Source organism: Epinephelus fuscoguttatus, linkage group LG14, assembly GCF_011397635.1.
Source record: "Epinephelus fuscoguttatus linkage group LG14, E.fuscoguttatus.final_Chr_v1".
Lineage (NCBI taxonomy): Eukaryota > Metazoa > Chordata > Actinopteri > Perciformes > Serranidae > Epinephelus > Epinephelus fuscoguttatus.
In genome coordinates this window covers 33,867,449-33,880,440 of record NC_064765.1, presented here as the reverse complement: position 1 = coordinate 33,880,440, position 12,992 = coordinate 33,867,449, and the positions used below count along the sequence as shown (strand labels likewise).

At 40.7% G+C, this 12,992-nt stretch overlaps 1 protein-coding gene across 1 annotated transcript in view; it reads right to left on the bottom strand.

Moving 5' to 3' along the window:
* Positions 1–664: 664 nt before the first annotated feature.
* The window catches only part of kiaa1109 (KIAA1109 ortholog), a 125,482-nt gene continuing 113,154 nt past the window's right edge, over positions 665–12,992 (bottom strand). Inside the window, exons 84-91 of the mRNA XM_049595389.1 lie at positions 12,301–12,490; positions 11,611–11,828; positions 10,960–11,211; positions 10,636–10,839; positions 7,679–7,873; positions 5,867–6,001; positions 4,944–5,109; positions 665–1,632 (exon numbers count right to left, since the gene is read on the bottom strand). Coding sequence (XP_049451346.1) covers positions 1,416–1,632; positions 4,944–5,109; positions 5,867–6,001; positions 7,679–7,873; positions 10,636–10,839; positions 10,960–11,211; positions 11,611–11,828; positions 12,301–12,490 — 1,577 coding nt within the window. The 3' untranslated portion in view covers positions 665–1,415. The remainder of the gene's footprint in view (positions 1,633–4,943; positions 5,110–5,866; positions 6,002–7,678; positions 7,874–10,635; positions 10,840–10,959; positions 11,212–11,610; positions 11,829–12,300; positions 12,491–12,992) is intronic.

Below are 12,992 nucleotides of genomic sequence, written 5' to 3'. Positions count from 1 at the left end.
CACACCTATGGACAATTTAGAGTTATCAATTAACCTAGTCCCCAATCTGCATGTCTTTGGACTGTGGGAGGAAGCCGGAGTGCCCGGAGAGAACCCACGCTGACACGGGGAGAACATGCAAACTCCACACAGAAGGGCTCCCACGCCCGGGATCGAACCGGCAACCCTCTTGCTGTGAGGCGACAGTGCTAACCACCACACCACCGTGCCGCCCTATTAAATTTCATGATTAACAAATTTTAACTTCTCTGGAAAAATGCAACTATTGAATAAAGTCATCTGTCTCAAGCCTAAGTCCAGGGGTGCACTGTCAGAGAGGCAAATCAGGCAAATGTTTGGGCTCCCTCCAAAAAAATTCTGGCAAAAGGGGCCCTAATGACCTCATCATATTGGCACATTTTGCAATAACCATAACCCCATTAAACCTGCCATAAAGGCACTATGCAGTGCACCGCAAATTAAAAAAGTCAAAGGTCAAAGTATTTATTCAAGTGATCCAGCCTTGAAGAAACTTTTAACCCACTTTAACATGGGTGTCTATGGGGATTTGGAGCCAGCCTCAAGTGGCCATTTGATGAACTGCAGTTATGGCTTCATTTTTCAGCCTTGGAGGTTGGCGCCTAGTTTTAACCAACCGAACAAAAGAAGAGACTGGAGCTTCATCTAAAATTGAATGGCAATATTTTTATTAAGTTAGGAAATCAACATATTTAAGAAATTTAATTATATACACTGGTTCTACTGTATGGATTTAAAAAAAGGACAAAAATAAGCTTGACACACCAAGCTAATACATGTTATAGACTTTGCATTTCACATACCCATAAATAGTGATCTTGGTTCAAACGATAATTACAAGTTCATGTCATCCTCATGACTGAGTGCATGATGTGCCGTAACCTCCCAGTATTCATTTGTTCACATCAAAAAAAAAATTAAAATAAAATCAAGAACACTGTCACCGAACTGTTCTTAAATATCTTTAAGCTACACTATAAAATACATAAAGCATATCTACCATGTGTTCCATGGGAAACAAAGAAAAGGCAATGGTATAAGAAATCATTTCTCATGAAATATTGGTAAGCCTTTAAATAAAACTTTCAAGCAATTTCAGTAAGGTCATTTACAACAGGTAAAAGAGGCAGGGTTTCACCATTAAAGCAGTCAAATAATACTAACATTTGCTACTTTGTTCAAAATATACAGAAACAACATGGGTGCAAAACGCTTCAGTCAGAGCCGCTGGTGGCATGCACCACAGTAAACAACTAGGCTGAAAATTCACAGGCTGGAGCAGGTAAAATGGGAACGCTTCACAAACGTGTTGTACAGTAGTGGCCATGGTAATACAGTCATCCAGTGTGTGTGACCTCTGAGAACGTACAGAATGCACAGCTTTGATTACAGTGGTATCAATGTTCCTCTTTGTCCCTGCCTTTCTTCTCCTTCTCGTCCTGCAGGGCCGTGCCCAGCTTCTTGATGAGCACCGACAGCACCTTGTCCAGTGGGTCCATCACACCCCTCTGCAGCCACTTGGGAATCGTAGTCCTGGCATGGTGGAAGCCCAGTTTCTGCAGGATGTAGTCCACACCCACTGGGTCAATCTTACGGCCTGTCCAGGAGATGAGCCTGGAGAGAGAGGAAATGTTGTTCAGTCCATGCTAAATTCATTCAGACAATATATGCTAATTGTTATTAACTCAGATTGGGAAAGAGTGTTTTAAACGACAGACACTAATGTGTTCTTTACAGTGTGTTTCACTCCAAATGTCCTTATTTTCAAAAGGTAGACTTTTCCACATATTTCCATTGATAAAATGGTTTCAAGTTTCCAACAATAAGCCTTCCATTTTCCTTCCTTTAAGGGTCATTCTGACTGATAATAATATGAATTCTGTGATACTGTGAAATCACAATATCTTCTGAGATGGTTATCGTACTGTGAAAATCTACTGTTGCAACCCCAGTGCTGTAAATATACATGCTTGATCACTGTAAGAATGTCGTTACTGACAGGCTGATCACCAACAAATATGGATTTAATTCCTTTCTAGGGTAAAAACATGTTGTGAATTTGACATGATTAAATCTATTTTCAATACATTTTTAACGCTGGACTTTAAACCACTTCGGAGTTACAGGAAACGTTTGAATCACAAGACTTGGAAACAATCCTAAGCAGCCACAACTGGAATCTACTTCTACAAACAGTATTATTGTAGCCTCATCTTCATTTGCAAATATGCAGAAAAATACTGAAAAGCAAAAAACAAAGGAAAAATAGCTGCACAGTATTCAAGTGTTGATTTAGAATTTGAATGTCAACATTATGAATGAAGCCTCAAAGCTTCAAAACATTGTGTACAGCTCTAGCAGAATTACTAAGTGCTGCACAAAGGTATGCTTTTAAGATACTTTGCTCAAGTATATATAGTAGCATTTATACTTCCACTCCGCCACATCTCTGTTTTTCACTCCACTCCATTATTTAACAACTCTCGTGACAGTTACATCTGAGATGCAGTTTTAATATACAAAATCCATGATGAGCTTATAAAATAAAATGCGTTGGCGCAGATTTAAACATCCAACAGTGTTCAAATTTAAAATGAGCTCCATCTCAACCAGCTGATATATTAATGCTTTACTAATACAATAATATAACCTGATTGGAGCAAATTTTCTGCACATTGAAAACTTTTACTTTACTTTTACTTAAAGTACATTGTATAGCCAACACTTGTGTACTTGTACTTAGAGGACATCTCATGACCAAAATACACAAACCAAACAAGCATGATAAAAACAGCTTTATATGAAATGTAAGCGTATTCTTTATGTTTAAATAGCAGCAACACTCAGCTGCCTGTATTATATTCTACTTCTCCTATTAATAGTAGACTACAGCATAGCAAGGCACTCGTCACTCTTTACTGTGAACAAGTTTGTTTAGTGTGAAAAAAGTCATTTTTATTTCATTTGTGTGGCTTCTATTTCTTTTTTTATCCTCTTCCTCTCCCCTGGGACGCTGGCATCCTCGGTAGACATCACTGTCTTACAGAGGCTGTAGCTGCCTGAGTTTTGAAGCTACAGCTAAAATACTGGTATCATAAGAAACTACAAGACCTAAGGAGCTCAGAGGGAGATTGTTGGGACAAGGGCCAAATAATGCTCCAAACTGGCATGGCCATTTTCACAGGGGTCCCGCCTTGACCTCTCATCTCAAGATATCTGGATGAGAAAGGGTTCTACTGATGCCAACAAGTCTCCCCTTTACACACACGCCCACATTATGCTAGTCTCATTCAGTTTTAGGCAAAAACCATGCAGAACAAACGTGTTATTTTTGCCTTTTGTATTTGAATATTTTTGCATACTGGTGTCCCTGAGCAGTATTGGATTGCATAAATTGGATCTGAATGGAAAGTTGAGACTTCTGTCTCAAATGGTTACACTTAGCACCAGATCTATGGCATTGACCCAAAAATTGCCGCAACAACTTATGGGACATAATCAAGCATAGGAATAATCGTTGTATACTTCCATCCGGTGGTGTCATGTCATTAAGTAATGACACTTCAGTATTTTTTGGGAGTATCTGCACTTTACTTGAGTTTTTATATTTCTGTCAACCTTCACTTTTACACCACAACATTTCCTAAATAAAATGGCGTCCCACAGCAGACAGGGCGAGTATTGATTCAAGTAGACGAAGATCTGTGACAGACCTTCAGTGGGTTACAAAAAGGTACTTGTAAAATATCTGAGGACCATTTGGCAGAAGGACCTGGGGTGTGAATTAAGCAACGAGGAATGGTTGAAAATACTGTCAGATACTAGGAAATATTTAAAGGAGGCAAGGGGGAAAATTACTCAGTATAAATTAATTCTTAGGTTTTACTTGACTCCTGAGCTCCACACGATGGGTCTACTGGCTAATAATTCATGTTGGAAATGTCAGACAGAAATAGAACATTTCTACATGCAATCTGGGAGCGTAAACTGGTTAACCAATTTTGGGAAAAAAGTTAAGGATCACATTGAGAAGTGGTTGGGTACGGCTGTTGATTCTTTAAAAAGGTTTTCTTTAAAATCCTTTAAGTTGTGAAGAAGACCTTGTTTTTCTTCAAGTGTAATGTACGCTCCATTTTTAAGGCGCTGTGCATATTGACAGCAAATAAACTTCATAATTATAAACTTCAGAATCCTGACTGCCTGTTTTTTTTAATTACCAGCATTAACTTGTACTTGAGTTTTATTTAAGTAATAACCTAATAGGCAACTTTAACTTCTACTAAAGTCATTTTCTGGACGATAGAAGATTTCTGTACTTTTACTCAAGTGCAACTTTCAGGTACGCCATCCACCACTGCCTCCATCATAATGTGCTGAGCCCCTATACACTCTAAACTTTGAAAGTTTAAATAGGCAGCTAACCAAAACACAGTGTTTATTACAGATTTATGACTTCAGGAACTTGACACACAGTGCTGACCTGCATGTCAATTTATTCTTCTGGTTCCCTGCTTACAGATGATGTACAATACTTCTGTGTGGCAAATTCTGTTGACCTGCTATCTCCCCCTAAAGATCCCCTGTCCCCTCTAAAAAATGGGCCTGTGGTGGGGAGGGGGTTGCGTGGAAGAGGCTCAACCTGATAGTCTTATTCAATGATGCATGACAGCCTCGTATATGAGGATTTGCATGTTAGGTCGTCACAGTAGGAGTTTGCTGTGGCCACAAGGATGCAGATAATGATGCTTAGTGTCACAAGTGCTCTTTTCCAAGTGCCCTCTACCTCTTTCGAGTGAGCATTATTCATGAATAAGCATTGTGACTCAGTTTGACTCCGTCATATGAAAGGGTGTGCGTCCGTTAACAGCAAATAAAAAAAACAACACACACTCTAAATGCCCGCGGTGCGGTGGAGCAGAGCTGACCTGAGAGTCGGCTCCAAGTGCCAGGTGTTGCACATGAACTCCCTCCAGTCCACCGTGGTGTAGTTGATGCTGTCGTCCTTGTCCCTGTCTGAGGAGCTCTCATCATGCACAGCCGTGGGGCTCTTCTGGCCGGGTCGCGCCGCGAACATCCGCGGGGCAAAAAGGGCTGAGGACACATGGGGAAGGAGAGAAGCAATAAGGTTTTCGCTCGGCACGCTCGGCTGCCTGGATGTTTTCTTTTTAACATGGCAGACACATTCTTCAACAACAACACCCAGGAGTACAACACAATAAACATTCATTAATTTCCCTGAAAGCTCAGTCGGCACCTTGATAGTATAGATCTACACTCTATTCACATTCAAATACCCATCTGCCCTGAAAATCTGCAGCGCTCGCCTCTTTTTTTCCTTTCTATTCAGCTGCAGAATCAACAGAACAAAGTCGTGGCACTATTCTAATTGTCATGAAGAATGGGAGGTTGCCGGCATAAAGGCTGCTAATTTGTTCTTTTGTGACAATGGGAAAGCCATTAAAATGCTGCCTGCATTGGGCACTCTGACCTCCCTGCTGTGTGTGAAAATAACACTCAGCTGCCTGCGTTTCATGCTGCTCTCCGAAATGTGTCCAACAGCATACAAACAGCTTCACAGGTACAGAGGCACACAGATGTGCTTCATATTGTTATTTCTCCTTGGACAGTCTGATGAGTCATTTCCTTGACGTGCTGTTTGATGTCTGGATTGGGTCTTTGAAATCTCGCTCTTAAATTAAACTTTTTTTCAGTCCTACACCTGTTGGAGATGACTCATGGATCTGTCCCAGGGCGTGTCAACAACTGAAAAGACTAAACAATGTTTACTGTCTCACTGACTGACTGAAAGGGTTAAATAAGGAATGAATGATGATGATGAGACAAAAACCTTTCTCCTTCTCCTTCAGGTAGGCAGACACCAGGTCGTGAAGGAACATGATGAGCTCGGCGTCCATGGTGACACAGATGTGGTCTGTAAATTCTGTCACCACGCTGCACTCCACTTTGGGCTTACTGTTGGAGTCTGGAACAAATAAATACAAAAAAATTAAAGACGTGGACTGAAAACAAACCACTGCCTCTTATACTTGAACTTCCTCAATGCTGGTGGCACTATCATTAGCAAGCCTGATAAACTCTGGAGGAAAAACAAAGTTGTAAATGAGCAAAATTTATTTTTCACATTCAGAGGTGCAAACTCATCAGGGGTGGAAAAAGGTGACAAAGATGCGAACCCTCTAGGGAAGACATCTCTTTAAATGTCAGTTGACTTCAGTGTGAGGATACAGAGGAAAAACTCACAGCTGAATTACTGTAATCTAAAGTAATGTAATGAACACCAGCTCAGGGCACTGCTATATGTTCTATTAGGCAGTGCATAGATATGACGTTTATACATTTATTTCACAACCACTACAACTAAAAGGAAAAACTGTAACAAGGAAATTTCAGTTCAGGATCTGACGTTCTTTCGTGAGCTTGGCATTTGCCTCCTTCATAGGGGACATAATTATGCTACTGTATGAAGCCTTCCCTTTTACTTTATCATATAAAGGCTAGCATGTCAGCTCTGTGCAGAGCCTATGCCATAGCATATGCACATGGCTGTTGTGAGCATTTATACCTGTGCTGTGGTGTGTCTGTGTCACTCTGCAATTACACCTCCAAAACACTAGCTAGCAGCGGGGGTTCTGTGAAGTGCTGTAAAGTTTAGCTGATTCAAAACACTCAAAACACACATTAAACATAGCTTAATAGTAACAATTTCAAACACAAGTACTCAGTCGGCTTCATTATAACACAAGATTCACAGACAAAGCACTTGTCTTTTGCTGAACACATTTTCCCCACTAATATAACATGCTAATGTTTTTAGCACAAGCCTATGGCAGATTCCCTCTACTCATATGAAGCCAGGGACAACAGCAACATTTAACAAAGGTAATATTACAAAATTTGGCTCCATTACAACTCACAAGATTCACCGACAAAACAACTGTCTTACACTAAACACGTTTTCCAGACAAATACAACATGCTAATGTTATTAGCACAAGCCTATTTTATACTGTATAAATTAGCCTAGTGACCAATGGAGTTTTCCTTTAATCACTGAATCAAGTCAGTAAACCATGAATGTAACAGTGAAGGTGTGTGAGCTGCAGTTTGTCATAACCGCCAGAAAAGTTAAGCTATTTCAGAGGCACACAGAGAAATAGTTTTGGCTGTTGTGCGTCATCTGATCGACCTTCAAAGTATTCAGAACAAATATCTACCGATAACGTTCCATGGCCAATTGATCAGCCTTTTATCTGGTGGTATTCCATTTAAAATCCTTGCTCGTCCTCGACTCTGGTTGCTTTGAGTAGAGATAGCAAGGTATTTACATATAGGGAGAATTTTATGTAGCAACAGTGCTAATCACTTAGCAGCTAAAAGCATAAAGGGGAAACACTGTTACTGTAATGCAGCAGGAAACAACACTGATGATATCCAAAGTCTAAGATGATATCTAGTCTCAAATCACAATGCTGAAATGAAATGGATCTTGTCAGCCCTATCAGTATATGATATGGAGCTGGGACACACTGTGCTTTGTCAGGGGAGGAGTTGGTGTCACAAATGCTAGACACCTAACTTTGGACTGACTATTGTGATATAAGTCTGACTTTCAAAACAGTCGGACAAAAAGACACTCCTACCTGTTAGAGAAGGTTCATCTGGATCTTGAACGTGGATGGACTTGAAGTCCAGTTGCATTCTGGGAAGAGCAAAGATGGTCTCAGTTTCGTGGTTGTAGGCGGAGGAGCTGCGGAAGCTGCTCAGCAGACTGGAGCTTTTGGCAGCCGCTCCGCTCTCTTGGTTGTTGGCCTCCACGTTCCTGAGCAAGTTCAGCTCTGAAGTGAGAGATAAAGACGTGTCAAAACTCTTTTGAGTTTAAGGTCACGTTCACACTCCTCTGCTTTGTTAAATACTATCTGCACCGACTTTACATTTCAGATAACAGGCAGCAGCTGCAAGGGAAGGCAGACAGAAAGTAGCTGTCTGTCTTCTTTTAGTCAGAGCTGTCAGGCATAAAGTTTGAGAAGTTACAACAATGAAGCAACCATTTATACTCAGCTGGCACTTTATTAGGTACACCTAGCTGACACTAATGCAGTCTAATACACTGACTGCAATAAATCCAAACTTCATGAAGGTTACAATATTCAGATTTATGGGGACCAAGCAGGGCTCACTGCTGGAGCCATTCTGTTTTGTTCTCATTTATTCTCTCATTCCTTCTAGCTTTCTTCTTAATTTTTTCTCTGCTGAAAGTGTCAGAAAACTGTGTGACTGAAAATCACCACAATTGGCCCACTTGGCTGCAAAGTCCACCAATTACTCAGGCCCATAAACTGACACTCATTGACCTCAGGGTGGTGCTGTAACAACCAGGTTAACATATTCGCAATTATCTCTAAGCCTGGCTTACATTATCTTAATCTCTTAGTTCATCTGTGTCTTTACTGGTCTTCTGCTCTGCAAATGACAAAATTTGGGTCTTTTTCTTAGCTTTCTCAAAGTCCAGTCTAAAACTGTTGGGCCAACTGTCCCGAAACTTTGTCAGAAACACCTATAGACATTGTTGATCCAAAGTTATCATGGAAAATTAGATTGGTCAATCCATTATGAAATTATACATTTTTAAAGCTGCATCATTAAGTTCAAGTTTAGATAAATGCTTGTAAATCAAAACTGGCTTCAGTGAATGTAACCAAACTTGGTGTATATGTTCCGATGTTAGGTCAAAGCTTCGCTAAGAGGTCTTGGGATATTGTGCCACTAGAGGGCAGCACAAATGGCAATAGTTAACATCTCACAATCTGCTAGAGAGATTTGTGTGCCTATGGTCACGAGTCAGTCAACACATAAAATACGGTATTTGCTTAAAGTGGGTGTGCTTATTAGAACACTTCTAAATTTCAAGACCTTTTATATTAAAAAATTAAAAATAAATAAATACATTTTAAAAAATCTGAGGAAAAAAAAAAATCACCAGTACGTCCTACAGAAATGATTTTTGTTTTCTGCACAGCCACTGAATTGTAACTAAAGTTTGCCACACTGCAACCATTTCATTCAAATGCTACCAAAATTGACACAAACTTTAACTTGGATATTTGATATTTCACATAGTGATCAGATCTGTCAAACACCGAGTCCGCAGTGACATTCAGTGTCTGTTATTAGCGGTGTATGCACAACATTTTCTATTTTGCAAAATGTTTGAACTGACTTCACAAAAGTATTTGGCATTACACCCGAACCCAGCAAAATGATGTGTCATTTTTTTCCACGCATTTTAAGTTTAAATCTACAAAAAAATACCATGGGTTCCCACGTGATGTCATCGCCTTAATGTGTGAAGGTCGGTAACACAGTGGAACAGTCTGTAAGTTGTGCCAAGTGCCAAATCTTGCTTGTCAACAATGTAGCAAGTCATGCACGCAATATGTTTTTAAGTGCTGACTGAGGTTACATCAAGTCAAAGATTGTAATCTACTGCGATTACCACTCAGTACAGCTTGTGGCTGTATTTTTTTATTTTTTATGTTTGTTAAACTGTACTGCACTATACTGAGAGGCCTCTACCATATTTATATCTGTAAGGGCACATGTACATGTACTGAAATATGCAGTTTGTGTGATTAGGGATCATAGACTGTATACAATAATGGACGTAGCCACTGCGAAATCACCCACTGGTTTGTAGACTCAAATTTTGAAGCCTTGAGTTTAGAATTTTGCCCGTTTCCACCTTGGATTTTTGGAGCCAAAAGTAACCAAATTTGAACAAGTGGTCTCATAGTCTGTGGACACACCTAATAGACAGCCCATCACTCAAAGCTGCTAAGTATGCGTAACTTTGTGGAAACTGGCTAGAGATCAGAACCGTTTTTTGTACTATGCTTTAAATAAGCTTATTTCTGCTGTAAAGTCAGGCATTTAAACATTGGAGTTTATAGGGACTGGTTCGCTTTTGGTGCCAGCCTGAAGCAGCCATTAGAGGAGGATGCTTGTTGTTGTTGATGTTTGTTAGGGATGCACAGATCCCATTCACAGGATAAATTTTGACTCTAGAACTGACATTATTAAGTGGACTGGACATATGTGACCCATCCATATTTATAGACAGTTTCACAATTTTTGAGCTTTGAGTCTTAAAACACTCACATGCCCAGATGCAACTTTGTGTTGGTTCCTGTAACTGTTCCTCCTGTTCATACTGGCTGCCAGGAGTTCCAGTTTCTTTGCACATGTCAACATATCATGTGTTTCAATACAAACTTGAAAAAAATGTGAGCCTCGAATAGCTTTTTTGTCAGTGTTGTTATAAAATCCAGTGTTTCCACTATGAGACTTGGCAGACTGCTGTCAGCCACGGCAAACCCTGGCATGTAAGTCATCCCAGTGATTTCCACACACTGAGGTATGCAGGCTTTACATTTAGGAAAAAGAGAGAATTGGTAACAGATCGGTACTCAGAATCAGCAGAAACTCAGAGCTAAGGAATTGGAACCGGTACTGGTAAAGACAAATTTGGATTGTGCATCCCTGTGGGTGATGGCATCAGGATAAAAATACATAGTTTACAAGTAAAAACAAAATTGGTTACCTTCATTCCTCATGGCAGTGACGTAGTTGAACCATTCTTTAACTGTGGCGACTCCATGTGGAGGGTTTTCATGCCGCCGACGGGTTATTTTGGTTATGGTGGCCATTGGACTTTCGAGTGCACCACAGGGTTTGGTTACCATAGTATTATGACCGAGATGGAAATCCAGTGTCTGAACTATGTAGGTAGAATCATCTTTGGAGCCTGGGTGTGACAGAAACAAAAGTCAGTTAGAAACATATTGCTAGGAACAATTGCACTGCTGTTATTTTTTATTATGTAATATTTTTCAACACCATTTATACAAACAACATTTTGCCTCACCATCCTCCCAGATCTTCTGTGCCTCTGTCCAGAAGGCAATGTTGGGCTCTTCCAGGTGGAACAGAGCCCACGACTTGGAGCGGAAGTTGGGCCCGTGGAAGCAGGCCAGGGTCATGTGATTACCATGGAGGCTCATTGATCCGCCCAGCTGCACAGCGTCCTCCGGCAGAGGCATCTGGAAGAGGGAGATGTGGCAGCCAGCGATTACCTTCAGCACCCCGGGCCAGTGGCGGTGATGGGCTGCATCCATGTCTGTGTGACGAAGACCGTTGGGAGACACAAAATGAGGCATGAGGAAGGGGGGTGTAGGCAGACAAATCAACCCTGACCTGAACATGAGGCATGCTGCTGGTGCTAACAGGATCAGCTTTGGTGTATTATGTTGTTTTTATCCTGATATAGCCACCACTCTTTATAAATCTATGCTTTTTGTTTGCTTTAATCTCACTAGCATGTTTGATTACATTCAGTTGTTGAACCACCTTGTCAACTGTTTGAAAAAGTAGTACACAAATTAAACACATTAGAATTACAAATCAGATCGCTTCCTGTTACCACCCTGACTGCCTGAGACACTTGCTGTGCATGCCTTATTATGCCACAATCTGCATTAAATATATCTCCCAGCAGTAAAGAAACAGGCGTGCTTACAGAGCTCTGCAGATCCTTTCTCAGCGTTGATGACAGGGGTTTTGGGGGGCAGGTAGGGACCAGGGCCCCAGGTGGACAGGGCCCGCTTGCTGGTGTCGAACTGCTGAGTGAAAAACTCCTGCAGCTTCATGCCGATCTTAATGAGGTCTGGTGTGGTGGAGCGTGAAATGATCACCTGGAAAATGTCCCACTGCAGGTCTCCATGGACGAAGATTTCACTACAAGGACAGATGGAGAAAAGATGGGGAGGGAACAGGTGAGAAACAGGAAGATAGAAGATTAAGATGGTTCGGATTGTAGAAAACAGTACAGCAAGGCGAAAGGCAGATGGTAATAGTGTAGATTAAACACAGCTGCATCTGGAATGAAAGATCTGCATCATCATTTTGTTTGACCGGCTTGCCAAGTAATTAAGAAATGCATATTGAAAGTCTCAGGAAACAAAACCTGCATTCTCAGGTGCTCTTGATGCAGATATCTGTGTCTATCTAAATTCAAGTTGTATCAGTTTTACCAGGCGACATGAGAAACAGGACCAATGTGACTGGTGTGAAATCGCCCATTAAGAAAAACACTTCATGGACTCACGGCACAATAAAAAAGCATCTCAGCATTCTATCAGGTGTGCTATATTTCAAGAGCCAGAGGTGTTGTGTTGCATGATAAGAATCTGCTGACATAATTTCACACCTTTTCTCTGACAGGCTGGTGTCAACGGTGCACAAGTTGACCTTCCATTCATCCTGCAGCTGCAGGTCTGCATTGCTGAAAACTCCCATCAGGATGCTGGAGCCCATGTAGTCCACACGTGCCTCCGTCGACCCCATGGTGATCTGGATCTTATGGCTGGGCTGCTGGTTGGGGTGTTCTGAGATGTGGGCTAGAATGAGGACAGTACATGGTTAGTGCTGTAGTTTTAATACAGTCATACAGTGGCATGGACGTCAAGCTGAATGAGAGAAGATGATTGTGGAAAAAACATGCAGTTTGGAGAGGAACATCCAGTAGGTTGCAAAACGTATTAAACCCATGAGTTTTTAAAACAGATGATGTCAAATTAAGATGAAATTAACAAAAAGATCATTCTGAAAAACTGTTAATGGTATTAAATTTGAAGGTTTGCTTCATTTATTCAAATTTCCTAACTCAGTTTTTTTTGTTGTTGCTAATTTCAATATTAAGAGCTTTCAAAAAATTTAAATGTTTCATTTTCAGAAAGGTTTTGCATCACAAAAAATAATGCAAATAAGAGAATAGAGTGCAATCTGGTACACAGAGTAAAGATTAGGGATGCACCAGTTGTGAAAATTTGGGCAAATATCAATGTTTAGAGCAAAAATTTGGCCGAAAGCTGTTTACTTTGTTTTTGTTGGGTTTTTTTT